At 48.3% G+C, this 27027-nt stretch overlaps 15 protein-coding genes across 15 annotated transcripts; 7 read left to right on the forward strand and 8 right to left on the reverse strand.

Moving 5' to 3' along the window:
• Positions 1–1429: 1429 nt before the first annotated feature.
• N7481_013054 (uncharacterized protein) lies at positions 1430–1816 on the forward strand (the record flags this gene model as incomplete). The annotated part of the gene is made up of 1 exon (XM_057272273.1): positions 1430–1816. The coding sequence occupies one exon, from the start codon at positions 1430–1432 to the stop codon at positions 1814–1816; it is 387 nt and encodes a 128-aa protein (XP_057116461.1).
• Positions 1817–1889: 73 nt separating this feature from the next.
• Positions 1890–2450, forward strand: N7481_013055 (uncharacterized protein; the record flags this gene model as incomplete). The annotated part of the gene is made up of 1 exon (XM_057272274.1): positions 1890–2450. One exon carries the CDS (start codon positions 1890–1892, stop codon positions 2448–2450), a length of 561 nt encoding a protein of 186 aa, XP_057116462.1.
• A 209-nt stretch (positions 2451–2659) lies between these two features.
• Positions 2660–2992, forward strand: N7481_013056 (uncharacterized protein; the record flags this gene model as incomplete). The annotated part of the gene is made up of 1 exon (XM_057272275.1): positions 2660–2992. The coding sequence occupies one exon, from the start codon at positions 2660–2662 to the stop codon at positions 2990–2992; it is 333 nt and encodes a 110-aa protein (XP_057116463.1).
• A 44-nt stretch (positions 2993–3036) lies between these two features.
• On the forward strand, positions 3037–4385 carry N7481_013057 (uncharacterized protein; the record flags this gene model as incomplete). The annotated part of the gene is given in 4 exon segments (XM_057272276.1): positions 3037–3164; positions 3183–3528; positions 3587–3664; positions 3726–4385. 4 exon segments carry the CDS (start codon positions 3037–3039, stop codon positions 4383–4385), a joined length of 1212 nt encoding a protein of 403 aa, XP_057116464.1.
• Positions 4386–4796: 411 nt separating this feature from the next.
• N7481_013058 (uncharacterized protein) lies at positions 4797–5727 on the reverse strand (the record flags this gene model as incomplete). Its single annotated transcript, XM_057272277.1, has 3 exons — positions 4797–5055; positions 5118–5625; positions 5652–5727. 3 exons carry the CDS (start codon positions 5725–5727, stop codon positions 4797–4799), a joined length of 843 nt encoding a protein of 280 aa, XP_057116465.1.
• A 2371-nt stretch (positions 5728–8098) lies between these two features.
• N7481_013059 (pre-mRNA-splicing factor ISY1) lies at positions 8099–8958 on the forward strand (the record flags this gene model as incomplete). Its single annotated transcript, XM_057272278.1, has 2 exons — positions 8099–8101; positions 8203–8958. 2 exons carry the CDS (start codon positions 8099–8101, stop codon positions 8956–8958), a joined length of 759 nt encoding a protein of 252 aa, XP_057116466.1.
• A 185-nt stretch (positions 8959–9143) lies between these two features.
• N7481_013060 (putative GTPase MTG1) lies at positions 9144–10233 on the reverse strand (the record flags this gene model as incomplete). Its single annotated transcript, XM_057272279.1, has 2 exons — positions 9144–9902; positions 9970–10233. The coding sequence occupies 2 exons, from the start codon at positions 10231–10233 to the stop codon at positions 9144–9146; spliced, it is 1023 nt and encodes a 340-aa protein (XP_057116467.1).
• A 539-nt stretch (positions 10234–10772) lies between these two features.
• N7481_013061 (uncharacterized protein) lies at positions 10773–13009 on the forward strand (the record flags this gene model as incomplete). The annotated part of the gene is made up of 4 exons (XM_057272280.1): positions 10773–11233; positions 11306–11399; positions 11455–12386; positions 12448–13009. 4 exons carry the CDS (start codon positions 10773–10775, stop codon positions 13007–13009), a joined length of 2049 nt encoding a protein of 682 aa, XP_057116468.1.
• Positions 13010–13418: 409 nt separating this feature from the next.
• N7481_013062 (phosphatidylinositol 3-kinase VPS34) lies at positions 13419–16156 on the reverse strand (the record flags this gene model as incomplete). Its single annotated transcript, XM_057272281.1, has 2 exons — positions 13419–16047; positions 16098–16156. The coding sequence occupies 2 exons, from the start codon at positions 16154–16156 to the stop codon at positions 13419–13421; spliced, it is 2688 nt and encodes an 895-aa protein (XP_057116469.1).
• A 746-nt stretch (positions 16157–16902) lies between these two features.
• On the forward strand, positions 16903–18362 carry N7481_013063 (non-structural maintenance of chromosomes element 4 family protein; the record flags this gene model as incomplete). Its single annotated transcript, XM_057272282.1, has 3 exons — positions 16903–17215; positions 17298–18128; positions 18187–18362. The coding sequence occupies 3 exons, from the start codon at positions 16903–16905 to the stop codon at positions 18360–18362; spliced, it is 1320 nt and encodes a 439-aa protein (XP_057116470.1).
• Positions 18363–18599: 237 nt separating this feature from the next.
• N7481_013064 (glutathione S-transferase family protein) lies at positions 18600–19485 on the reverse strand (the record flags this gene model as incomplete). Its single annotated transcript, XM_057272283.1, has 2 exons — positions 18600–19354; positions 19434–19485. 2 exons carry the CDS (start codon positions 19483–19485, stop codon positions 18600–18602), a joined length of 807 nt encoding a protein of 268 aa, XP_057116471.1.
• A 292-nt stretch (positions 19486–19777) lies between these two features.
• N7481_013065 (monocarboxylate transporter) lies at positions 19778–21240 on the reverse strand (the record flags this gene model as incomplete). The annotated part of the gene is made up of 2 exons (XM_057272284.1): positions 19778–21000; positions 21057–21240. 2 exons carry the CDS (start codon positions 21238–21240, stop codon positions 19778–19780), a joined length of 1407 nt encoding a protein of 468 aa, XP_057116472.1.
• Positions 21241–21713: 473 nt separating this feature from the next.
• Positions 21714–22393, reverse strand: N7481_013066 (MARVEL domain-containing protein; the record flags this gene model as incomplete). Its single annotated transcript, XM_057272285.1, has 4 exons — positions 21714–21806; positions 21865–22055; positions 22111–22270; positions 22331–22393. 4 exons carry the CDS (start codon positions 22391–22393, stop codon positions 21714–21716), a joined length of 507 nt encoding a protein of 168 aa, XP_057116473.1.
• A 1864-nt stretch (positions 22394–24257) lies between these two features.
• N7481_013067 (uncharacterized protein) lies at positions 24258–25202 on the reverse strand (the record flags this gene model as incomplete). The annotated part of the gene is made up of 2 exons (XM_057272286.1): positions 24258–24946; positions 25073–25202. 2 exons carry the CDS (start codon positions 25200–25202, stop codon positions 24258–24260), a joined length of 819 nt encoding a protein of 272 aa, XP_057116474.1.
• Positions 25203–25970: 768 nt separating this feature from the next.
• N7481_013068 (DUF1349 domain-containing protein) lies at positions 25971–26561 on the reverse strand (the record flags this gene model as incomplete). The annotated part of the gene is made up of 1 exon (XM_057272287.1): positions 25971–26561. The coding sequence occupies one exon, from the start codon at positions 26559–26561 to the stop codon at positions 25971–25973; it is 591 nt and encodes a 196-aa protein (XP_057116475.1).
• Between the last annotated feature and the right edge of the window lie 466 nt (positions 26562–27027).

The raw sequence follows: 27027 nt of genomic DNA on the forward strand, positions 1-27027 counted from the left end.
TTTCCGCGACGGTTGCGAACTATTTTGCCTGGTGTGAAAATCTGATTGGGCTTTTATACTTAACCCCCTTTTTCCAATGTCTATGTCTCCCTGTAGTTCAATTCACGCTCGACTTCCTCTCGCCTGTTCGTGGGTGGGTTGAGGTCGGCTCATGTACCTAGCGATAATGCAAGAATCAGTTCTCTGAAGATGAGACTCAGATGTTTTCCTTCGTAGATTTTGCTATGTGACTAGTCACTTTGGGCTCGGGATGTGGTCGTGCTTGTGAGTTCAAGTTGGTGTTTTGTTTACTGTACTCCTTGGCGCCTGGATCTTCCAACTTGGTGGATGATAAGTTTTCCGAGGACAATTTCCGAGTATTTTTGGAAACTTCAAGTTGAAACAATGGTCATTGAATTGGCCAAGAGAACCTTGAACGCTCATCGTCATGCTGTATTACCTTGAATTGGTCATGCATGCACGTCTGACTTGGATGAGTTGGGCATTCAAACTGACCTGATACCGGACCGTGACCCTGTTGGAAGGGCTCGAAATATATTCTGGACCCTTCAAGTTACTAGTACCACCTGGGCAGTAGTAGTACTAGTACTACCGTGACTGCGACTGGCAGTGCTTGGACTAGTACGGTATTTAATTCAAGAATACCAGTACAACATGTGCATAAATACTATATGAATGCAAAAATATTTACAATACAGTGATGACGAGAATACGTTCAAGTTCAAGCAGCAACTCCCGTTTTCGAACCCCTGGCATGACACTGTATACACCACGAAAATATATTCGCAAATATCATAACTTCCACCAGCCATTGAAACAAGAAACTCGACAAACCAACCCTCTAATCCCTGCTATCGCACCTGATTTACTTAATCAATTCAAAACTCGAACTCGAACGTAAGAATACTCTGCCCAACTGCCAGTGTTCCACCCCCAGTGATCGGCGCCACGTGATCAGCCCTACGGGCAATTTGGATGCCTGGCAATAGTTCATCCTCTGTACTGCATGACCTGTCATTTTGCTCTGCTACTTCAAGTGTTCGACAGTGCAGATAAAAGGAGCGCCCACTTGCGGAGGAATCTAGAATCACCCTTGTGATAGATATCAACATGAGGACCTGATAACCGTTAAACTTCGACTCAACACCGCGACCCGAGTTCCAGATCCAGATCCAGTTTCAGACCCCCCTCCACATCGAGTCGAGAACCACCACCGAGAACATCGACCAGGGAAGAGAAGAGCAGAGCCGAGAAGCAAAGCTGCACCGGCAATCCTGCAGCCACTGCAAGCAGCATACATTAGGAGCCAGCCCAGGCCCACGCTTTAGCCAAGCCAGATACACACCTGGACATACCCTCCACCCTCCACGCCAGCAGGCCGGTCACGAAGTTGAAAGAATCGAGGTGCCCACCGAATAGACATTTTCCGATGCAATTCGGCAAAGCGATCGGGACGGCATGTGCGTCGTTTGCGATCACGAATATCGACGATGCATTCGTGCTGGTCACGTTTTTTGCTGAGGCAAGCACACGCAAGAATACCAGTATCACCCCGTTGAAGATTACCATCGGGCAGTATCTGGGGTTTACGGTGATTGTGGTTATAAGTATGATTGGGTTCGGCGTGTCGCTTGTTCTGCCTTCGGAGCCGATTGGGTTTCTGGGATTGTTGCCTATGCTTCTTGGTGTTTGGGCTTTGATTGGGCTGATATTTGGTGGGGATGATGATGATGATAACGAGGAGGATGGTGATGTTGTTGTTGTTGTTGTTGATGGGGAGGTTGAGGGTGAGGGGGGAAAGGGAGGAGGCCGTTGAAGGAGATGGAGGGAGGAGGAGGAATTTACGATCCAGATTGGGCTCGTTCAAGGGCATCTTCAAGGTCGGATCGATGACTGTTATCAACGGGGGTGATAATATCGGGACATACATACCGCTCTTTTCGCAGGCGAAGGGTACGGAGATCGCTGTCTACGTCGTTGTCTACTACATCCTCCTGGGTGTATGGTGTCTGGCTGCGTGGCTGGTTATGAAGCAGAGGCATATTTTGAAGCTTGCGCAGAAATATGCCGAGTATGTTGTGCCTTTCCTTTACATGGGTCTCGGGATTTATATTGTTGTGAAGTCTGATGCTTATCCATGGTCGATTGAGCGCATTAATGGGGATATTGCTTCTCATCCTGGAAAGCTTGTTATGGCGGTTTCTACGACCGGGCTGCTTTTGTTGTGTATCGGCGGGATGGGGCTTCTCCAGTGGTGGAAGTGGAAAAAAGAAAAGAAGAACACTTCCGACGAGACGGGGGCTGAGAGGCTGGACTCGCCATCCATTGATGATGGTCTTTCAAGGAGGACTGGAGTTGAAGCCCCCATTGACGATGAGACAAAGACTGCCGTTCGACCCCCCGCCTCCGAGAATGACTCTCATACTAGGAGGGCAGGTGATGTTACTTGATATTTCTTGGAAAATAGATTCCTTTAATAAAACTTCTTTCTAAACGTCCAAGATGTCCGTGTTTTCAGTTCATTGATTACATCGCTCGGCCCTCGGCCCTTGACTGGAACTCTTTGTTTATGGGGAATTATCCAACGACTGGGACAGTTCTGTCCCATCTGTCTTTGTGAACAGACATCCCATGGTATGCTTTAAAAATCGATACTCCCATGAGTCCAAAATGCCCTACTCTAAACGCCATCCGTGACCTGTTGCTGTTCCAAAATGCACCTGCAGAAGCGCAACACAAAGAAAAAGACTCAAAAAGAGTTCGAGATGAATCAGCTTCGGAATCAGAAGCCCCTCAGAAACGTCGAAGTGGAGAAAAAGACCCCAAGCAGAACCCTGTTGTGTCGGGAGCCCAGGGCAAATCCCTGCAGCTTCAGACTCGCGGTCCTCTCGCTCTGAAAGGCCAAGGACATGGGAGCGCCATGATCCTCCAATCACTAATTACAATGATGTTCCTGTGGGGTGGTCAATGGACGAGCTGGATATCCATCTAAAGTTAGTGCGAGTAGTTGATGTTTCAACTTGAGGTGTGCTAATGATGATTTCGTATTGCAGTGACATTGATGGCCAGAGTGAGAGATGTCATGTAAGAATTGAAGAGGGAATTATGCCTATTATATTTGAAAAACGACTCGAGATGTATGAGGGGCTAAAGAAGCGACAATAGTAAGAGATCCCTTGTAGCAACATCTGTTTGAAAGAGAAAAAGAAAGAAACATCATCTAATATTTTGATTTTCAGTGATATGCTTGCCTCGGAACCAGGACTATCTTGGGAAGTTGTTTTACGCCTTGAAAGTCTGAAATCTATCAAGGAAGAACTCATTGGGTCAGAAGACCCTACCGGGCAGCTTCCAAATGTGGATGCAATCATCGCAGCGTACCGGTCTGGGGAGTTGAACTGGCGGCCTGGATACGTGACATTTTGGTCAAAGGGAAAAAAGCTCGGCCCAGCAAAGAAGTTCGACGTTGACGACTCCCTGAAGGTCAACAGGAAGCATGATGGACATAGAGGGTTCTGGGTGGAAGGGGTATGTTCCGCTGTAATTCTCATTGAGTACTAGTTGATGATGTTAACTATCCTAACAGCGCGATGGACTTGAGCCGGCTCGCAGTAATATAGCTTGTGAATTACTCGCCATGTATCCTTATGCGTTTGAGCACGAGGTAAGGTTGTGGCATAATAACTTGCTGTATCGCTTTTCTGATTCCATCTCATTCTATTTAGATAACCCTTGATATTCGTATTCCAGGCTCAACAATAAGGCAACCCCTATATTTCCTTGACGATACTGGAGCCAGCCATACGCACATCTTTCAAGAAGATTTAGACCTCCTTCATATACAGGATCCTGGTCACCAGGCGCCAGGCCTCGGCTGGTCAGTATTGAATACAAGCAACGGCGATATGAGGGCACCCGGTGTTCTGTTGGAGGCTGCACTATTCACAGATCAAAACGTTCAATTAATACCGTGGACAAGAGTTAATGTCATGCTATACAAAGGAAACCAGAGTCATCCCCAGGATTACAGGCTTTCTGGAATTTGGTGGCGCCACATGATCGGCGTTGCATCATTTCCAGATAATACGGGACGCTTACACTTGGGCACTGAAAGGCGGGATTTTGATAATCTTCCCGATTTTGATAGAGACAGGGACGCTGTTGCACCTGAAATATCATATAATCCTCCTTCGGCTGCACCGCCTGCGCCGCCTCTTCCACCTCCACTATCTACTAGTACGCAGAGCTGGGCTTCAGGGGATTGGGCCCTTAATCCATCTACAACGCAGACTCGAGCTCCTGCAGCCACTGGCCCAGCGGAACGATCACATAGAAGAAGATTTAGAGACAGTGCTGCTAGAGGTCTTCGGAAACTCTTTAGGTAGTTTCTCTTTCGATGAAGATTGATGTCGTATTTCGGCTTTCGTTATTGAATTTGTGTATTCCGTTGGATATCGAGCGAAATGTAGTCAAAATTTTGATTATGTTCTTCTTCTCGATTTGAATGTTGTCTGCTACGCGATTATTAGTTGTTTAACGATACCACTAGTAGTATACAGGAAGGTTATTCGGCACTTACAATAGCATTCTTCTCAAATTCCCAAGAACTGGTAGATCACAAAACTTAGTGCTGCGGATTAAGATCCTCGGCTGGTTATAATAAATAACACAACCTCGAATCTGATACAGGACGTTACTAGGTGATATTAATCCCAAGCAACCAAATCTAAGTAAATGCTGTGATTTTACCTCCATGCCATTGCAAAAAACTTCCAGGTAGAATTCGGATAGAGGCTTCATTCCAGAATGACCCACTCATCTTGAGAGCGTAGATCTTGGTTACCCTGCGCTTGTGAGCCATTTGAAGAGACCTTCTTTGACCTCACTAGACTAAAACAATCAAAAAGAGGCTTGTATGTGATTAAACAAGCACAAATTAGATACACAGCTGGCTCAACTTCAGTCCATATGCTCCGGTGGACGGCAGACCATGTTACGTCGTAGCTTTGAGTAACAAAAAAGAATTTGAATCGTAGGATGGAAGTGATAAGACCACTAGAAATCTCAGATAATTAGCATCCATGCTGTTCTTTGGCGAATGATGATAGTATACTGACAGGCTACCCAGAGCAAATGTGAATGTCAACTGTATCTTGGTTATAAGCTTTGTGTGTAGGGACCATATCACCGGGACGGGAAGAAGAAGCATCACGACGTCGGTAATAATATTTGGTAGAGTAGACAAGGAAGATACAGACTGCATATTCAAGCATTTACTACCGGGGATATTTTGATCCCAGTTTGCAGCGAACGGTCGACATACAAAGGAAACGAGGAGAATCTTGACGACGATAACGATGGCGAGGACCCATATCATCGCAGTACTTATAAGTCGTAATACCGTAGGGGCAAATAATCGCCGATATAGTATAAGAATGGAAATCTTTGGAAGATTGGCGGTGATCACGTAGATATAAGCTTGCATCAACCGAAATTTGCGTTCCAAAACTATGAGGTTCGGATTCGTTGCGTTTAAATATGCTATATGGTAGCCGATGCCAGAATATTTCAGCTCAGCTTTGGTTACACCGTTTCGTATTAGCAGGGATCCAGTACGGTGGATATCTTTTGATCAAACTGTCATAGCATACCGATAATCACCCCTGCAAGAGCTAGTTGTCCCATTAATGAGACAACAACCACTAGATCGTCAAAGCCGAATTCCATTTGGCTCCTATATCGGACGAAAAGTCGAAGGCTCACGCAGATCACCTGAGCTGGGATTAAAAGTATCGTAAGCACAAGGAGCTTTTTTTCCTGAGTATTCTGCCATCCTGCCATGGCAAAGTGCCGATGGTGTTGCGATAAAACCTATGTCGGAATTTAGCAGAGCCTCTAGGGGTTGGGGATTTGCTTATTAGATATATTATTAATAATGTGATAGATATTGATACTACGTGCTTACAATTTAAGGAATTATGGTATATTGGAAAGGCCAGTTCAATGTTGTACCGAGTGTGGTATTCGTACAACTTGAGCGAGTCGAAGTTTGCAGTCCTCTTCGGTTATAAAAATAGCCCAGGATATTACTAGGTAGCTGTCATTCGTCACACACACGGGATGCCATCGGAAGAAGACGCTGCGAGACCGGAGAAGCACCAATCGGAGTGTAAAGAATGAAGATTGAATCGCTTACTTCAGGCAAAGCATTGTCATTGATGTTTTCCCAAGGCTATATTCGCGATAACATGTCCATATGCGCAGTAGGATTCCAATAGAGAAATGGCCATGGTGTCTGCCAGTCTCAAGTAGCATATATGAATTTTGAATATCATTCATACCTCTTTTCCGGGCTTGTTCAGCTGGCGCGACACATTTCCCGCATCTGTCATGCAGTCACCGGCCAAGGACAGTGTCTAACTGTGAACAACTTGGATTAACATTCCAAGAAGCTTGGCTTCACGGGACTTGAAAAATTACTTCTTCCAGTATCAATCAAGCCATTGAAGTCACATATTAAGACACAAAAGAGGCATTCTTCGAAGATCGGCCCCTATAACGGCGCTCACAAAATTCAAGCACTCAACACCCGTCCGCTCCCTCGCAGACTCGCCCAAATTTGGCTTTGCTCATATTAAATGAAAGAATTCCACCCTTTAACCCAGTGAAAATCTTTCTTTTCCCTCAAAACTGATTATTGCAATCTTATTCGCCCCCATAGCATCAGCAAGCCGTAGTGTAAAGATACCCGCCACTCCCGTTTCTTTGCGTAAGCACCTACTACCAGGTTAGATATGGTGCCCGGGGATAACAGAAGGGTCATTCCATTTAGTCATACCAGGCTAACCTAGGGCTACAGATTCTGTGAAACAAGTTGCTCCGGCATCGCAACTAATCCTTGCTTGAAAGCTCCGGTTCGCCGAAAGGTACCATCGATCAACACAACTTGACCAGTGTTCATGAATTCTCGTTTCTGAGAAGAGCCAAGCCTCGCTGATAAATCAAGGGAGCATATTCCTTACTAGGGTAAAATTAAGTGTGCTTCCTCGGAGTACCAAGGTCGGCTCCTACTCCATGGGATTCGTGGATGATGTTGGATTTCTTGAAATTGGATACTTTTCTTGTGGAATGATGACATCTCAGCAAGACATTGGCCTATCAAAGATACAGTTAAACGAGATGAAAGAGGCTCCTGCTTACATTGAGCGACACTCCCAAGACCATTGAACTCGATATCAGTCCTATGTCATAGCCACCCACTACTACTTCTAGGCAATGCGCTTGAATTTATAGTTACTTTCAACTAGACTTCACCATGTCCATGGATTTAATTAGAGCAATTTATTCCTCGGCCAATTTCAAGGACTCATTTCCTTCTAACCCGGTGGGATTCCATTACCAGGTAGTTTCGGCTCAGATCGATAGCGATTGGTGGCCAAGATTGAGTATATCCGACCAGAGAAGGGCCCCCGGGGAGGAAATAATACAGCGCCAATGTGGAGCAAATCAATAGAAAGATCGAGATCATTTGAAAGTCAAAAAGGGCTCGTTGGATTTGTAACTAATCATACTGCTGACGCCTAATTATGAATTGGTCTAGATTGTGACTCGGTATCATTAGTTTATAAGCTCCAGTGTTTACCCCCCGAGTATTATTCCTGATCATTATTCCCGATCATAAGTGAGAAGTCTTATGCCGGACTCAAAATTAGTGAAAACAGTGATTATTATCTTAGCTGGTACATAATCTGGTAGAGCAGGTTCATCGTTGATGGTTAACCATGCTGTTTTGACATCCTACCATGAGTTACATCGCGTTTACTATCGCTTATTTATGATTTAACTAGCGAAGCCAAAATTTGTGCATTATCTGCCAGAAAAATGACAACGGTAAGCTCAATCGTAGAATTCATGATGTAGGCCAGGTGGGAACTGTTGGATGGGCGACAATTTCAATGGGCTGCGTGATAAAAGGGCGACCACGTGATGATAAGCGCGGCAACCCGAACCTCAACGGTCGAGCTTCACTTTTACCATCCGGACCTCCCACGACCCTCGCTACCACAAACCGGGTCGTCGGTTTGACATATCCTTCACAATGGTAAGTATTTTACCATATGATTCGAACCCCCTTGAAATGACTTTACCCACTTGCGACCTGCTGTACGATTTTGCTAACCTCAACCTCCCCGCCATGAACAGGCTCGAAACAGCGAAAAGGCGCAGTCCATGCTGTACCGCTTTCGGGCGCAGCAGGCAGCGGACATGGGCATCATAGACGTCACCCGTACTCGACGACCAAAGGCCATCACCAGTATCGACGCGGTCCCCACGTGCGAGCGCTGGCGCGGCCAGGTTCTGAAGGAGGTCTCTCGCAAAGTCTCGCGCATCCAAGAGCCCAGTCTCAGCGATTACCAGATCCGCGATCTGAACGACGAAATCAACAAGCTCATGCGGGAGAAATGGGCATGGGAAATGCAGATTAAAAATCTCGGCGGGCCGAACTACATGCGCGGATCAGGTCGGGTCTACGACGACGAAGGGCGTGAAATACCTGGCGGTGGCAAGGGTTATCGATATTTCGGTCGTGCGAGAGAGTTACCTGGTGTCAAGGAGATGTTTGAGGCGGCGTCGCGCCGGGGAAAGGGCCCTGCGGAGGAACAGGAGGGCGCTGGTTCCGGTCGCGGTGGAGACATTGCGACCAGGAAGGTCGATGCAAACTACTTTGGCTATGGCCTTGATGAAGAGGATGGAACGCTGCTAGCATATGAGAAGCAAAAGGAGAAAGAGGCGGTTGAGCATTTGCGTGGTCAGGGCGATGACGACGCTGAGGATGGCTGGGAACCACTACCTGGTGATGCCGGAGACGGTGTGGAATGGCGACTTCCTACACTCGACGAAGTTCAAGAGGAGATGGTCGACCGACGACGGAGACGCCTATTGGACAAAATATCCTGAGCTTCTCACTCCTGCCCATGTGGAGGGGTTTTTCTTTCTTCAGTTCTCGGCGTTACGGATACTTCTGCGAAATATTCCATCTCGAGCATTCTTCTTAGTTCTTTTTTTGTGATACATCGACTTGGTCGTTCAAAAGATTATATTTTTGATTCACGGGGGGATTCTTTCGTTACATGTACAATACATTACTCGGAGCTGCTATTCACATCCGATCTGGTTTTCCGAGTGACCCTCTCTATCCTCAATGCCTGTGACATGCTCATCTGAGGTTTATAATCAGGGTCATCTCGTTGGCGCTTCTCCGCATCCAAGTCATCCAGTAGAAAGCGACCAAGGTCGCCCTGTCGCCATTTTTGGACGAGATGCAAAGCCGCAGAGTCGATGATGGGCACTCCGCCTTTCCCAAGTAGCCCAGTTTTTCGCGCAAAGTTTTCGATGAGAGGCATCACCTCATTCGTAGATTCTGACCATCGCTGATACGCCTGCGCATCATGCAAATTAATCTTGTATAACAGATAGTCCACAAGGGTGACAGGTGAGATGACCGCATCTTTGACACAACCACAGAGCGCCAGCTTGAGCATATTTTCCGCATCGTGAACATATGGCATGAAGACACCAGGTGTGTCTAGCACATATACATGCGCGCCACTGTCGCGCTCAATAATCTTCACCGGGCTTGCGATTTTCCGAGTGATGCCCGGCTGACCACCGGTCTTCAGGGCTTTGGCCTTGCCCACGCCATGATTCCTTAGATGGTTGATTAACGTTGATTTGCCAACATTGGGCATTCCCACCACCATCACCCGAGACCCGGTCAATTTATCTGGAGCCGCGGCGTCGTTTCGGAGGTGTTTGATTATTTGAGATACATCGGCGCGGGAGGCTGAGCTGGTGAAGAAGACGGCACTGTTCGGGTCGAAGCTCCGTACTTTATTTTCTGTCTAGAAGAGTGAGTGAATGTCAGTTTGTTTGTAGGGTTTAGGCAGAATGAATAAGAATGCGACTGACCACCTGCCGTGCTGAAGATTTGGGGGCGCTGCCAAGATCTCTCTTAGTATAGACGACTATTCGTCGCTTCTTGCCCAATGCCTCTTCAAATACAGGGTTTATTGAGGTGACAGGGGCGCGGTAATCCCGGCATTCGACCACATAATCAATCGATGCGAGCATGTTCTTCATCTGGGTCAGACCGGCGCGATGATGGCCCAGGAAGTAGGACCTCGGAATTGCCCCATAATTGGGGAAGACATGACGCGGTATAAACTGCGCCATTGTTGTGTAACAAAAAATCTCAGCCGGCCAAAGTGATAGTCATTATCGACTTCCAAGGTTCACAGAGCGAGTCGAAGGTGTGTTATCGAGCAGTTGACATGCCGCGGACAGAAAATATTGCCAGTGCGATAAAGGCGGCCGGGTGGGCGGTGTAAGAGGACGTACTCCCATGTATACTGCACCCTAGCTTAAATGCGCCTTGGACATAATTCTGTAAGAAAGGGAAGGGTGAGCACTCAAATACTTCAGAATGGGGCATAAAAAATTCGTTAAGGAGGTAAAAAGGGTCTAACCTTGGAAGATACCAAAAATATCACAGTCCTGGGCACTTGTACACAACCCGTGTAGCTACGATAAGTTGGAACTTGGAAGACACAAGGTGAAATGATTGGATCTCCCCAATTCCTGTTCCAGTTCATCCTGGCAGCCAAGGGACGACCCACTTCGCCTCTAAGTCATGGACAACTTAATGTTCACATTATCCAAAATGCAAACTTTTCTGGTCCCAAATTGCTCAATTTGACCCAGAGTAAAGCACAATGTCATTGATATCAGCTTTCCGTCCGCCGTCCACACGGATCTCATCGGCCCGTCGCAGATCACGGTCACAACCACGTCGACGAAGAAGAACAAGCAACAGTCAACCTGTGGAACTTGATTCCGAGGGTCATCTCCATGAACAAGATGATGCCCATTCAATCATCACGCCGTCTAAGCATACTCCACGGCCCTTACGGGTGCTGCGTGGTTCTGTGGCGGCCGGTGGTCCTCTACGTCCATTTCGCCTAGTAAAGCAAGATATTGTCAATCTACGCCGACGATGGACATCTGATTGGACTGTGTTCAATCAACTTATTTTCGCCAGTGCTGTCTACGTCTTCTTTACGAATCTTCTGCCGGGCATTACGTTCGCTAGTGATCTCTATGTGTTGACGGGTAAGACTTGGGGCACTATCGAGGTGGTGTTTAGTACCGGATTATGCGGCATCATATTCTCAGTGTATGTACTCTTGACCGAGCAGGTCTTTTTGAGAAATTTGTGGCTATCAAAAGACTGATTCTTCGGCTTCAGGTTCTCGATTCAACCCCTCACCATTCTCGGCGTCACTGGCCCGTTTTCTGTCTTGGCGGAGAACATCTACTCGTTGTGTGACGAAGTGTTTCAGGTAACTTCCACTATTATGCCTTGCTTTCGAAGTGACTAACTCTTATTCTATCAAGATTCCATTCCTGCCATTTATGGCTTGGTCTTTGATTCATTCCGCGTGGATGCACTATGTCTTGGCGATAATCAATGCCCACGACTGGACCATGCGTTATGTGACGACATTTGCGACAGAGATATTCTCGCTTCTTAACAGCATCATTTATTTCCATAAAGCCATCCAAGAGCTTGAGAGAGCCCATGAAAGTCTCTCCTTTGCCGCCTTTCTCTACGCCGTGATTGGTGCCGTGGGCACAATGCTACTTGCCATCTTCCTTTCTACAGCCGAGAGCTGGAAACCTTTGTTTCATCGATATATTCGTCTCGGCCTCACGGAATATGCTGCCGCTATATCCATCATAATATTCATTGCTCTACCTCATGTTGGCGAGCTGGCCCACCTGGACAAAATGACGCTGGCTGTCAGCGACTCATTCCGGCCAACCTCCCCGGAACGAGAGATATTTTTCGTTGAGTTTTGGAAACTACCAACACAGTGGGTCTTTGCATCTCTTATCCCTGGTTTGATCATAACTGTCCTATTCTTCTTCGATCATGAAGTTAGTTCGATTATCTGCACGATTGATCGATATGGAACCCGCAAACCAGGCGGGTTTGCTTGGGATATCGTCCTACTGGGCACGACTACGGCGCTATGTGGCATTCTGGGCATTCCACCTTCAAATGGACTCCTCCCCCAGGCACCTCTACATTCAGAGTCCTTGATGCACACAGAGAAAGAAGAGAAAATTATCATCGTGGACGGCGAGGAAAAGATCGAAAGACGCGATGTGAAACGAGTATACGAGCAAAGGTGGTCCGCTTTTCTCCATTCTGGCGCTATTCTCTTGTTTATCAGTCCACCTTTCATGAAAGTCTTGGGCTTGACGCCTACCAGCGTTCTAGCAGGGTTATTCCTTTTCATGGGCGAGCAAAGTTTGTCGGTCAAGTAAGTTGAGCTCTCGGATCAATGATGGTATTAACTAGAATACTGCTGATATTGCTTACAGTCCAATCTTATATCGCACCTTCTACCTTCTGACTCCGCCATCTGAGCTTCCTCCACTTCCTCAGTCCTTGCAGAGAAGCACTCAGCCAAGATCCACTGATGACCAAGTGACCCCCACCAACCCGTCGTACCTCCCGATACATCTTTACACGATCCTACAAATTGTCACCACGGTAATCATTTTTATTGTCACACTCACTCGCGGGGCCCCTGCTTTCCCTGTCCTCATCATTGCTCTTGTGCCGTTTCGTCTTCTAGTTATGAAGCGATGGTGGCCTCGTGAAGCTCTCCGCTTCGTCGATGCATGGGCTTGTCGCGAGGGCACCCCAGAAGACGACGAGGATGCCCAATTAAAGAGAAATGAGCAGACACCTGAAGAGGGGTCGGCTTTGGGTGAAGACGGTGTTCTCGAGAATAAACTTTCGCCAAATACCGAAAGAAGGCCCAACTCGAACCGTGCTAGTGGATTTAGCGTTGATATTGGAGACCGGGGGGGTTTGGGGCATGACTGGCGAGGACGCAGATCACGAATGGATCGGGCTAGAGGACCGAGGCCTTCCTGATGAAGAGTTTGGTCGTCATTGATAGGTTTGGGCTTTCATTGGCTATCATGGATATTTGACGAATATACGCTAGTTGTCGGGCAGCATTTACGGTGGCCAAAACCTGTCAGTGGGACACAACGTGCTTTGGGGCTTTTTGATAGCAGTAATACTTGTACGATAGATGGCAGATAAGAAGTAGATACAAACTGGTCCGAAATATGTTTTATCCTGCGAACAGCTAAATATTGGCTGCCGTAGCACATTTGATCAATTGCACCGAGACACATTCCTCGCTGTTCTATCTGCAAGCAGCATTGCCGGGTATCCTCTCTTAAACGCTCATGCTGCGCCAGGTCTATGCGAAATAATAGAAAACCCAACCCTAACTCCCTGTAAAAGTAGATGAGACTCCAGAATAGACAATTCGCTATGCCCTCCATCCCTGCACAAAGTCATGAAGCCGATCAATCACAACGCCAAATATAGCGTTGACACTGTCACTGATAAGCTGCTCAAAATGGCGAATGGCTTCCTCTTCCGTCATCTCCAGATGGAAGCGTTCCTTGACTTTCAGCACAGCTTTGTCGGGTTCAACGCGGATATCGGGGATATTGGCATCCACCATCAAACTGAAAAGGTTGAGGATCAGGTTGGCGGACTTGCGAAGCGTGGTATATGCTGTGAAGCAGTACTGCTTGAATTGCATGTAGTGAGGGGAGGTGGTGCCTCCCATACCCTCGACCATCTCTTTGCAGAGTTTCATCATCGGTGCGAAGGGCTTAGGGTCTCGGCCCAGGATGAAGCCGAAGTCTGCGTGGAAGAAGTGACCATCAGGTGCCAGAAGCAGATTCTCCAGGTGGCGGTCACCGACACCGAGAAGGTATGTGATTACGCAGTACCCGGCACAAGATTTGATATAGGTATCCATGGCCTCCTTGCGAACACCTAGGGGTTCATTCTCGTCCGGGTTGTGCTCTTTCAGGTATGCGAGAATGGATTTGTACTTGGCGGATGCAGCAGAGAGGGAGGTCGAAGGAATAAACTGGACTGCGCCTGCCGTTGAGCTTGTGGCTAGAATACGGTATGGAGTCAATTTCAGATCCAGATTTTCTTTTTGCAGAAGACGATCCATGAGCATGATGATCTGAATGACCAGCTGATCCTGGCGGAGATCGTCACCGATCTTAAAGAGCAAGGGGTATCGCCGGCCATCGGTCGTCTTGAATGTGATTTGGAGAGGTGACAATGTGGATTTGAAGACATTGGATTCGTCAGGATAGCATCCGGTGAGCAAAACATCAGGATCCAATGGCAACGGCAGTGGGGGATCGATATGAATCAAGTCATTCTTCGGATCTCGAATCGACTTCTTCAGCTTTTCGATTTTCACAACCCTGTTCTCTCGGGAGAATCGAATATCTTTGGCGATCTTCGAGAGCACAGCGACTAACTCGCCCTGTCGCAGTAGAATCTTTCGGTGTTCAGCGTGGATCTTCTCTAGCTCCGTCATGAAATAGAACTCGACCCGGGCAAATAGTTCACGCTGTGAACCTGGGCCTGCGTCGTCGCATTCGACCATCAGGTACCAGTGTAGGTAGTTTCCGAGCTTGAAATTGTTGGCCGCCCGGGCGATCAGGAAGTTGGCTAGTGAGGAGTCATGGGCTGCCTCATCGGCATTGTTTTCTGCATTCTCTTCATACTTCAATGCTTGAACCAGTTGTAGGAGATAAAGAAGAAGTTCGTCGTCATCTGCCTTGCGTAGTCTTGCCACGGCATATGATCGTACCGCAGGATTGTCAAAAGTGGGACCTAGAAGCTCCAAGGCATCGTCAACATCGATGTCAGTCCACTTGGGCAGGATCTCCACGGCTTGTCGAGATTCTCCGTCGTCTCGCCAGTTGACAGATTTAACGAATTTGGTCAAAGCCCGCTTTTCACGAGTCAAATAGTATCTGAACCTCCATATCAAATCTTTCTCCTCGGCAGTCAAATCCTGTGTCGGTTCGTATGACACAATGATGTTCAACTCGTCGCGGTTCTTGGGGTTTGGCTTGAGGTCCCGATCCATGATCCCCGTTCGATGACTACGGATCAACCGTCGGTGTTTGTCTTCACACGGGTTTCCAGTCATTCCGACTTCCGGATCATATATCTTGATCACGCCCGCACCATCAGCACCCTCGATTCCGGGCCCAAACCGGACCTCTGGAACGGGCTTAAGTGCAGAGTTGGGGTGGGTCGGAACATTCTGATTGTAGCCGGAGATGGGCGGCGCAGGGTAGTGATGATCAGCCCAAACGATCGGGTGGTCGTATCGTGGGAGTTCCACGTAGAGGGTAAAGTTCTCATCGTCGATATCTTCGTCATCGGAGCTATCATCATCAGCCCCGCTAGTAGCCTTTGGCTTAGCAGCTGCCATGAGAATAGCTCTTTTCTTAGCCGCTTCTTCAGCTTGTAATTTGAGCTTCTCCAATTGGCGGAAGACCATCTGGTCCATCCAATCAATTCGAGCGATTTCACCCATCTCGTGCTTCTTGATCAGGACTTCAATCCGCTCCAGTTCCTCTTCCTCTGGCGAAGGACCCAGAGGGTCTCTGGCACCTTGTCTCCGTCGCTTGGGCGGAGGAGTTGATGGCGTGGTTGTCGACGAGAAGCCATCCGCAGCTTTATGGCGGTAGAACTTGCACTTCTGCCGTCCCATTTTCAGCTTGCCTTCACTGTCAAACAGCGGTATCGTTGTTCCTCCATATGGAACATAGTGACTCTTATCGCCTGCTAGTGGAGATATATCCCAGGCGGTAATTGCCAACTGTGAGTTTCGGGGCACGTCCTTGATCGGCATGGGCATGCGCAGCCATTCATTCCATGTTCGACTCGCTTTGAAGGCCTTGTAGGCAGTCTGCATGGGCACCCCGAGGGGCTTTGAGTCGGACCATAATTGAACCGTCACAAACAGATCAGAGACGGGGTTCTGAGTGGATCCGAGATATCGCAGCGCTGGGTCCTGGATAAGGCGCGAGAATGGTATCTGCTTCTGTTTGCCTTCAAGTGTGCCACTGTGGGATTGTTAGTCTGAACAGGTGGTGACTTGGATCGGAGCGCTTACATCTTGACCCACACAGGCAGATTCACCTGTGTGGATAGCGCAAAGGTGAAAGCCTCCATCCTCGCTGGACCATCATCGATGATGAAGCTGACTGGACCATCCCAATGCCAGCTCCGTCCGGGGGACGTGGGGACCGAGCTGGCTATCATCACGTGCCACGGTGGGTACCACATGGGCGAGAATTAGTAGTTAGTAGTATACGAGTAAGAGAACTTGAAATTCATAGTAAATCAGGACTTTATAAATGCTTTGTGCCCTTTATAAGGGCTTGAATGTTTGCGAATTGTGCACCTGGGCGTACTCATGAAGTCCACTTCCAAGGTGATCACCTAAAAGAAGGCTACTATTAACAAAATAGTATATACTACTGTAGAAGTCTAGAACAGAGTGCCAGATACAATATCGTATTAGTACTCGCTGAAAAGAAAGGCATAATAGAAGAATACCAACTTGAATGATCACTCAAGCCCTGCTAGTGAGTACCGACTACTACTGGTACTAGTATCTAAGTACAAGTAGTTACTTCTTCACTTCCTCTGTATACACTCCACTCCACTCCAGTGGCACCCCACTGTACTGTATCACGTGAGTTAGTCCGTGCCGGGGAACGCGACGCGACAACGGAGGGACAATTGCGGGAATGCGATCTCTCAACTTTCAACTTACGACGTGTCCATCGCAATCCTGGGCATAATTTATTGCAAACGACAGCGGACTACTTCGAAATACATGGTACAGAATCCATTCTTGCTCCACTTCTTTGTTTGCTTCTGCCTCATCTGGCGCCTGTTAGCGCCAATCAACCATGGCACCAATTGTTCACTCGCAGCTGGATGAACAATCTGCCCCCAACTCCAGTCCTCCTTCATCTCCTGGATCCTCCTCCGACAAGGAGAACCCTCGACGACGAACCATCAACAAAAGATCAAAAGCGCAAATGGCACCCCCAAGTCACGACAAACGGCGTCGCCTCACCGATCGCACTTCCAACATCCACTCGCAAATTCCCTCATCGCAACGCGTTGGGAAGAACAACAAGTTCTACGACCCTGATCAAGATATAAACGAGCGAAGAAAGGTTCGTCGGGATCTGAGAAATTTAACAAGAGAATTCAACGGTATGCTTCTCCTCCTCCACTCCTCTCCCCACCTACGCGCATTCGTCACGACGAGACCAGCGAGCCATCTAACAGACCCCAGACTCGCGAGGCGAGTTTCTCCAGTCCGGCAACGATGGAATCGTCAAGACCGTTACACAATTGAACCACCTCTACACGAAAGTCAAACAGACCTCAGATGCCACCCTCGACTCGCGACTCCTGGTCAACGCAGCCGACCTCTCCCATAAGAAAACCGCCCAGCTCGCGGTCGGCGAATCCGGTGCCGGTATTGACGTTGATGAGTTCGTTTCCAAGTGTATCTCTTATATGCGCCGGGGTCTTGAATCAACTATCACCCCAACCCAGCGCCGGCGCAACCGACAAAGCCAAAGAGACCCCAATGCCAGTGATGGCGAGGACGATGGCGATGCGATGAACTGGGACTGGCTTGGTCGTAAGGCTTGCCTACCTTTTAGTTCTCGCCCGGCCGTGTCAGGATTCTTGCTGGGCCCGCTCTCCGTGGAGAAGCGCACGCGACAGTTCACGCAGCGAAAAGCGACGGAGCGCTTCGATCCTTCCCAAGCTGTTCGGCCAAACGATCTAGTCCAAGAAGACCTTGGACAAGAGGACAACAACCTCACAGTGATGTGTTCCACCATCAACAAACTTTTGTCCGATACGCAAGCACAGCGCCAACAGCAAGTACAAGCGGAATTGGTGAACGAGTATGGGGATGATGCCCCGGAAGAAGCGGTTCAGGCCGCCATGGACAAGTACGACGTGTGCGATGATGGAGGTATCCCTCTGTTCAAATTCTGTATCAACCCGCGCTCTTTCGGGCAAAGTGTTGAAAATCTGTTTTATGTGAGCTTTGTGGCCCGTGATGGCTTTGCTGGCATCAGCACGGATAGTCGCCAGATTCCAACACTTCGTGAGTGAACCTGTTGTTTGACTTGTCCTCGTTATACGATAAACTGACTGTGCATTAGACTCTGCAAATCCATACCAGCCCAGTGAAGCTCAGCAAAAGGGCATTCAGAAACACCAGGCTATCTTCAGTCTGGACTTTGACACCTGGCGAGAAATTGTCGAAGTATTCGATATCAAGGAGTGCATCATTCCCCATCGCGAGGAAATTGAAGAAACCAGTGGAACCTGGCAATGATTGCCCGTTCATGCTTTAAGATTGTTCCTTGTTCTGCTTGAACTTATGATACCCCAAGTCCGTTACTGGGCCTGTCACCCGATTTGCACATAGACAAAACTACGATTTAATAAATTTCCAGAATCAGTCAATAATGGCAGAGTACTACATGTTAACAAGTACACCTAGTGTACCTAGCGCATATCTACTTTGTACGGAGTAACCGCTATAAGTCCGATCAAAACGGCGAACTCCAAATCAGACATCTTGCGGAATCGGCCACTCCTTGTCTTCGCCCTGGCCCTCTAGCCATGGTAAACAAGCCGTATAAAGAGCCCCGACTTGACCATTCCCCAAACCCATGCACCTCTCAAAAAGATCCTTATCAAAACGCTCAATAAAAGTCAACTGAGCAGCATATACCAAATCCGCATACCCAGGATTCTCACCCTCGAAGAATGGACCTTTCTTCCCATCCTTTCCTTTCAGCATGGCAATCAGCGTCGAAGACTCCGTCTCGATTATATCCCACAGCCGATCCAAGCTCCCCTTGTCCGTCGGCCGTACCTCGGACAACGGTTTTCCCAACGCCTTGGACCGCGTCTCGTGGAAGTAGACCTGTCCCCGAGGATCCAGGTGGTCTACGACGCGTGGTACGATCAATGGACGAAAACCAGTCTCGATCAGACTCATGATCTTGAATACGGCGATGAATAGTGTGTAGCTGGCGTCGCCAGATGGGAACAGTGGGGGCGAGGGAAATGTCTTGTCGATGTGCAGAGCGATCTGTAGTGAGTCCATCAGGGCCCCGTTTGGGTTTGATGTCACGGAGGATTTGTGGATGATTGCGGGCAGGGTATATGGCCTGCCTGTCTTGTTTGGCGGTAGGTCTAAGCTGGTTCCCAGGGCCTTGATATCTGGATATGAGATCCAGCTCTGAGTATACGGGATACCCTTAAAGTTGAGCACTGCTCGGGTCTTTAGTGTATTATGGGACCATGATTTGGAGATTCCTATAAATGACTGATCAATAAGGGGACACGGCTTTTATGAAGATTCGATCGCGGGTGTTGGGGAAGGTGAAGAAGGTACCTGGTAGGTCGGAAAACAAGTCAAAGAAATGGACGGGTTCTGAGGTGGTCATTCTGGGTGATTTTTCCTCTCTGTAAATAATCAAAACGTAAATTCAGATAAAATGCTTGAATATATCGATGGCTAGTTCTTATTTTATATGCGGGGCTTTCTTTGGAGTAGCCAGCTCGGCGATGACGGAGTTAAAGAATTGAGGGGAAGGTTCCCACCAAGTTCAGGAAACTGTAAATTCAAAAAGACTCACCGAAGTATGGGGCATAGACTATTTTACATTCTGGATCAACTAAATTAGAGATATTCCAACCAAATGAAAGGGTATCTCGATGTACAAGCAGTCTCGAATTCTACCCTCGCGACACTAATAACAAGAATCTCTTCGGGTTCCACCTCCATAAAACGACCCATCCCCCGATGAGTGAAGAGAGTCCCGTAAAGAGAATCAGAGGACCATAAGATGACCCAAAAGCGAAACGCTGACTAGCCGCGATGGTCCCAGCCTTGAGAAGTCCCATGCCAGCAATCCCTCCACTTGCATAACCGACACCTCTGACGCCATTTAGCAGACCATAAAGCATTCCAGGATCAACGGCTTCATTTCTCTCCGCAGACTCGCGCTCTATCTGCTTCAACATGCCTCCCCAAGTAGCACTATAGCCGCCGGAGAAGAATCCAAATGTCATGGAGAAGATTATGAGCAAGCCAATCGCGCCCTCCGACGTCAAGCCCCAGAAAAAGAAAGCCGAAAGAGCGCTGCAGATTGGGGGGATTGCGGATACAGCTTGGGCTGACAGGGGGAATTTCTTGTTGTCGCTCAGCCACCCGAAGAAAGCCGAAGCAATGATACCAGGCGCATTGAATAGAGCTAGCATCAGAGTTCCTGAAGTTTGGGATAACATGGCGACATCTCGGGCGTAAGTACTCAGATAAGTCTGCGGAATGCCATAGCCGGAACTTTGGAAAATAATCGCGATGCTGTAGAAGTAAATGGATCGGTGTTTGAGGAAATGCCACGGGATTTGCCGTGCCCGAGTCTGGTGAATCGACACTTTTGAAGGATGGGTTGGTATCATGAAAATGGCGATGATACTCGATCCCCCGACAATAGCGGTCCATACTTTCAGCGTCGTCTTGTAGCCGTATACATCAATCAGTGCTCGAATCATGAAGGGACAGCTGGTTCCGACGATGTTCTTGCAAGACAGAACAATCCCATATGCCAAAGCACGGTTGCTGGTGGTGTACCATTCGCCGAGGGAGAGGGTTGTCGGGCTGTAGATCAAGGCGCATCCAAGCGCGGATAGAATCCCCTGAGTAGCAAACAGGTGCCAGACGGTAGTGCTGTAGGCGGAAAGAAAGAAACTAATGCATGCAATTATCGTCCCGCATAGAGCGGCAGTTTGGCGCCAGCGAGCCCAGCGTCTAGTGAACAGTGCGAAGAGAAATGGCATGGATAGGTACATGACACCATTCGCGGTTGTGCCAATAATACCGGTAATGCTGCGGTCGCCTTCGAATATCCAGTTTTCCGAGTAGTATTCTTGGAAGATACCGTAGCTCATAGCAAAGCCTGTTGGTCGTGGTGCATCAGCAGCGCGGTATCTCATTCATGTGGCCAAGACGTACCCCATATAGGTAGTTGAATTATTCCAGATCCTATGAGAACAGATAATTTCGTCCTGCTAGACTCTGCCTGTCTCGAGTCGATCTGCTCGAGATCCATGATTCTTTGTTCGGCGTCTGAGGAGTCCTGCTCGCGAATCACCGAAGCTCGAGATTCCTGGAGGCGGATCTGATTGGCATCATCCATCCCGAAGCAGATAGTCTGTGAGATGGGCCAGGTTTATTTGACAATATGGACAATTTGAAGAGTTGTAAAAGGCATAGAAGAATGTATGGAAGATGACTCAGGTAACCGGGAAATCACGCCCCCCACGTGCGGGGAACGCCATAGCGATCTATACTATAAGTGGGCACCTCGTTTGAAGAAGTAGAGTTGCAAATCAAATGTCTCTTTATTATAGCGAATGACTATGACACGACACCAAAAACCAGGACCAAGGAATGATTTCCACCAAGGGTATCAACGTAAGTCGTAATTCGTCTACCTCATCATTGTGAGGAGAATGCGACGAGAAATTTCAAAACAGATTTCATGAAACGACCGTAATTCATTTGTGATGTTCAAAACTGCATCATTCGCACGAGGGAAAGCATTGCAGAACTGTCGAGCGTTGGATCGAGTAATCAAAGAATTTCTCCCTAGCTCCGTATTATTGTGAATTAAGCGGCATCGGCGCCACGCTTGCGGCCCCAACGACGACGGGTGGTGGTGCCCTCGGTGGAGTCGCGCTTGCGGAAAGTGAACCAAATACCCTGGGAAGTCATTAGCATATATTCTTGGGAATTTGTACTGGGAGGCGATGGCACATACAACGAGTGCGGAAACAAGCCAGACGATAGCAGACAGGAAGGCAAAGGCTTCGGCAGCCTTCCAGCGTCCGCATACATCGTTGCGGTGGCGGATAAAGTTCCAGTTCCAGATCCCTCCACAAGGAAGCTGATTGATTGTATTGACGAGAAGACCGAAAGCAGCGAACCAGGCGAAGGAGATGAGCACATCAACTGGATCATGTTAGAATGTTTATAGACTTCAAATGCTGTGCCATGGGAAACGTACGGGGCCAGGAAAAGAAGCCCGATGAGAATGGAATCAGCCATAGTAGACCAAAAAGTATAGAGATACCGGCCACGACCTCGGTGTAAATCCAGCGACCTTGTGGCCAAGGTTCGATCTCGCGGAACGAGTGTAGGTAATGGCCGATGATACCCGCGACAACCTAGGTCAAATTAGAATATGATTTGCGAGGTGGACCAGTTGACAAAAATCGCAGACATACCGCAGCGAAGGCGATCTCCGCGATACGGAGGGGAATAGAGGCGAGACGTGAAACGACGGGCATGATGAAGTATAGCCGAGTGGTAATTATTTCCAAGGTTGTCTTGATACTGGTAGAAAATGTGGATGGCAGAGCTAGCCCGAGGTTTAATAGGGTAGTAGAGCTGACTCGGAAATATTGAGGCTTGAAATAGAACTTGAAGTAGATGATTTGGAGGGAACAGAAAGAGGTATATAAATGGTCGGGTGATTGTCACACAGACAGGCAGATTCCGAGCGAACGAGGGAGAGACCCGCACTCCCAAGCAAGGGCCCACAAAACTACCAGCCCATGAGAAAGTATACCCAAAAATAAAATGTCTGAAAATTGAATAAATTAGAAATAAACATTAAAAAAAGGGCAGCGTCGAGAATGCACCAAGGTCAGACCCACACCCTGCAGAGAGTCAATCCGAGACCCAGCCCGATGTCGTCAGATGGTCTTCTCCAAGCAACTAGTGTAAGCCGGCATGGCATACGAAGTACAGAGCTCAAAAAAAAAACCCACGCGTTCAAGCAAGAGACAGACAGGTGCATGATTGGCCGCTATGCATACTTTTGCATTGGCGCCCAATCCTCTCCTCTTCAAAATTGTGTTCGAGAAGTAAAAAAAAAAAAACAAGAAGAGGAAAACTCAGGCTCCCCAAGATTCGGTTAGGCTACTTTTTTGGCCAACCCTGCGTGAGGACTGACCGCCGCTGATGCAGTGAACTGTGGCTTGAGCTTCTTCATCCGATCAGAGCAAGGAGCTTCTGACGCATGGTCCTGTCAGAATCCACTCCCAAGGAGAGGATGGGAGAGACTGTCTCGTTTCTGCCCGCCTCCCCGTAGTACATGTACTTCCAGGCTATCCCTGTTTACCTGTCCAATGACATTTGCCTTGACCCTAACAATGACCCTGTTCGAGTTTTCAGAGGACTTCCCCGGGGGATGTCCTAAGTGATGCGCTGGACGCGGAGATTAAGCACCAACCAAGGAAAAACCTCCCTTGAATAGGGCGTGTGTGGTGTGTGGCTGGTTGTTCCCGTGGCCGTTGTCGATCGTCTTGCGCTATTGACGGTGTCCTAGTTGACTGGCTGCTCCACTGGAGCCGATCACTGCAGCCTGGAGCTCAGGCCATCCCGAGGACATTTGTACATTGGATGCGCAGTTTGGATTGGCAAGTGATTCATTCCAACTTGCAAGGATGCCCACTTTTTGGGTCCTTTCAGTTCTTGGTCCAGGAACGGCCTGTGGCGGTAAATTTGTGTATGATGTCGAAAATCGAAAGTTCAGAGTAAGGTGAAGCGTTCCTTGCCTTCATTTGCTTTCAGCCCTATGACGTGGGGCGAGGGTGGAGTGTTGTACGATGACAGCAGCTGATGCTTTGGTAACTTTGATCTCGGCAATACGTGCCGTCTGTTCTGATTCACAGTGCAGGTGTCCCTCACAGTATCTTCTGCACGAGCGATCTCTCGTTTGGAAATCTCGCCTGCGAAGCCAATGTCGGGTATGTACTGGGATAGATAGACTAGGTCGCTTCAGTGGCTGAGGCGATGCGTAGTCACCCCCCACACATGATCGGGCGGTGCACCACTGTGCCTAGTACTGCAAGTACTAGGAATATAACGAAGTTGCCTATTTCTATATCTGTCTTGGATTTCTTGGAGTTTTTGTTTTGTTTTTGTTTGCCAGGAGGTAATATAGTATAGTCTTGGCTTCCATGATTACTGATACAAATGAGGCAAAGTCCACAACCTTCAACCCCTTGAAAAATTACATATACACACACCACGAGAGACTGCCCAGGCCATTAGAAGAGAGAACAGACAGGAAAGGATACTATAAGAAGAGAAACAGCATCACGTATTAGTTCAGCTCGGTCGTCCCCAGCATAACGCGCTGCCATCTCAGACATGCTTCTGATCCTCTTTCAAGAACCAAGCCATCACGTTCTGGAACACGGACCGGGCATTGGTCTCGATGACATCTCCATGGCACGGAATCATCCTGTCGAAATCCCACCGCATGATTCGGCGAACGGAGGTGGTGAAGGCGTCGCGGTCGTGAGGTGACAGGACGTACCAGGCAAAACATCGCTGGGCGGTAGCAGGATCGGCCTTTGTAGATAGGAAAGGCAGAACCATCTTGGTCGCAAGGTTAAGTGGCTCCCGATCCTCGGTCTTGGAGTATTGTTCCGTGGCGGGCAGGTTGAAGAGCATATCGGCCTCAATGACCGTGCGCGAAGGCTTGTGCAGGAAAACGAGCTCGCGCGAGCCATGGCCATGTACATATTCGGTTTCAAACTCAGCGTCCCACTCTGCCGAGATCGTCGGAGGTTCCGCATCCTTTTTCCACACGTGCTCGAACTGGGTGTCTCGGAAATCTGCGTTCGACTGGCGCTTCTCCCAAAGGCCCTCGGGTGCCAATATTTGTGCCGACGGGAAAGCCTTCTTCCATGCCGTGATGTGAAGGTGGTGTTGGAGATCGGGCGCGGCGATATACCGGACGTTGCCACCCAGAGAATCGACTTTTGCGCGCACCTCTGGTGTGAGGCTGACGGGGGAGAAGACGGCGAGGGAGCCCGTGGCTAACTTGACTGCGTCACGCAAGGTGTGTTAGCCCATGCTCGATTGAAATGGCCAAAGCTGAGTCAAACAGAAGGCAAAGGCCTCGAGGTGGCATGTGCCAGCTCTTTCATGCTGTAAGGGCCAACTTCACTTACCTAACGTTCCCCGACCACCGAATCGCATAATGCCGAATCGTGCGAATGGCAGGCTCATAGTGATAACGTTCGGTGTTACATTGCGGATAACCATCAGTTCCGAGGGGTTGGTAGGGAAGAGTTGAGGCATTTTGGCTAGTAGGAGCTCGTCCGGGCTCTCCCTGGCGTTGAATGTCTCAGCTGGCAGTTGCTGAAGGTCCGTAGAAGTAGGTTACTGGTTGAGTGAACGATCGCAGGAGGATAGGTAGAAGAGGCAGAGAATTAATAGATGAAGCGTGAGAAGTGTGAGAAGTAAAATAAGTAAAATAAAGTCAAGGGGGGAAAGGTAAGCAAAGCAGAAAAGCAAAAAGGCAGTCGCAACTTTTCAAATGAGAAGCTGCGATCGAGCTTGCGAAGGAATGACGTCAGCTGACAGCGGCCTAGCTCCACCTCCACTTTCTACTTTGTAAGCTCAGCTGGTAACTACGTTTAGTACATACGTGGGTAGATATACCAAGAAGAAGGGTTGATTTCGATTTTTTTTGCTACAAGGAGGATATTTTTGTTTGATGATATCTACTGGGGGCTCATTGGCCCTAAACACTGTGGTCAAGGCTCGCCTCAAGACAGACTTACCCTTTTGTCTCAGGAGGAGCTGGGTGAATTGGATAACCTTGTTTCGATGAAGATGCACACAAGGCAGTAGAAATATCTTGGATACATATCTGTCATACGATGAGTTCGTTGACCTTTAACCATGAAATTCATCTGCCAGTGGAAGTTATGGGTATCGAGATTATTGGGTTTCAAAAGACGATTCCACCGTCCCCACAACAGCGAAATGGAAGTCAATCTTATTACTTCTTTATTAATTTCCTTCTCCAAAATACCTCAGTGCGTGACATGTATCAATGAATCTCTAAATAGTATCAATGGTCAAATTATCGAATTGTACATTAAGATCATCGCCACCGTCTTTAGATGGTCTCGCGGCATAAACCCCAACCAAGCATTCTTCAGTCTCCGCACTTTGAAAGATCCAAGTAATTTCGCGCTGGGGAATCCTGCGAGTTCCATCAAGGAGATAGATCCATAGGGTATCGCCCTTTTCTCTGATCATCTCTAGCGTCACCGATTTGCAGCCAGGAGGCACGGCTTGAAAACACCAATCTGAGCCTCGGTCTTTCGAAACAGTGCTCAAATGAACGACGTCGTTCACAAGCTCAAGACCTGCTTTCACCCACTTGCGAGAGCCATCCTCTCCCTTGACGACCATGATAAGACCTCCCTGGTCATACTTCTGCGTCAGATCGGCGTGGATGGTGACCTGGGCTCGTTGGAAGGCTAGAAGGGGCATATCACGATGCAGAATTGGCGCATTAAATCTTTCGGTATGGGGTGGATTTGACCATGCATCCGTTGAAGGTTGTGCAGTGACTGTGAAAGTGTCTGGGAGTGATCCGTTCCCGGGAACGGCATTGGACGAATTGAGGAAGCTGAATTGCGACATGACGGTTGAGGATAGTATGTAGGCTTGGGGATATTCAGTGAAGACTAGATTACAAGAGAGAAATGGGATGTGAGGGGGTATTTCAATAGCTTTGATCTTAAAATCATTCAAATCTAGAGCAAGCCGGTGAACTCTAAAAAACCAACTTGAGTGGGCTGAACTTCCCAATTAGGAAGCCAAGGCAGCTCAGCTCAGGCACTCAGGCATGAAATTGGAAAATGTTACAGGGTAAATCTCTGCCAAAGTCATTGGACTGGATATTTGATTCAAAGAAAACCTCGAACCAATGATATTACGCACCCCGATGAGCATAAGCCCTGATTAAGGCGCATTGCCTAACCCCATCTCCGGTGGCAACCGACCACGGGGGCCTTCTAGCGCATTGTCTGGCCCCACGATCTTTCCACCAATGCACAGATCCTCCAGCAAGTCACAGCTCCGACAACGAAAAAAACCAAAGAGGACA

This window comes from Penicillium waksmanii (genome assembly GCF_028829765.1).
Source record: "Penicillium waksmanii strain IBT 27052 chromosome Unknown utg000010l:1.0-3698451.0:1.0-3701458.0, whole genome shotgun sequence".
NCBI classification, from domain to species: Eukaryota; Fungi; Ascomycota; class Eurotiomycetes; order Eurotiales; family Aspergillaceae; genus Penicillium; species Penicillium waksmanii.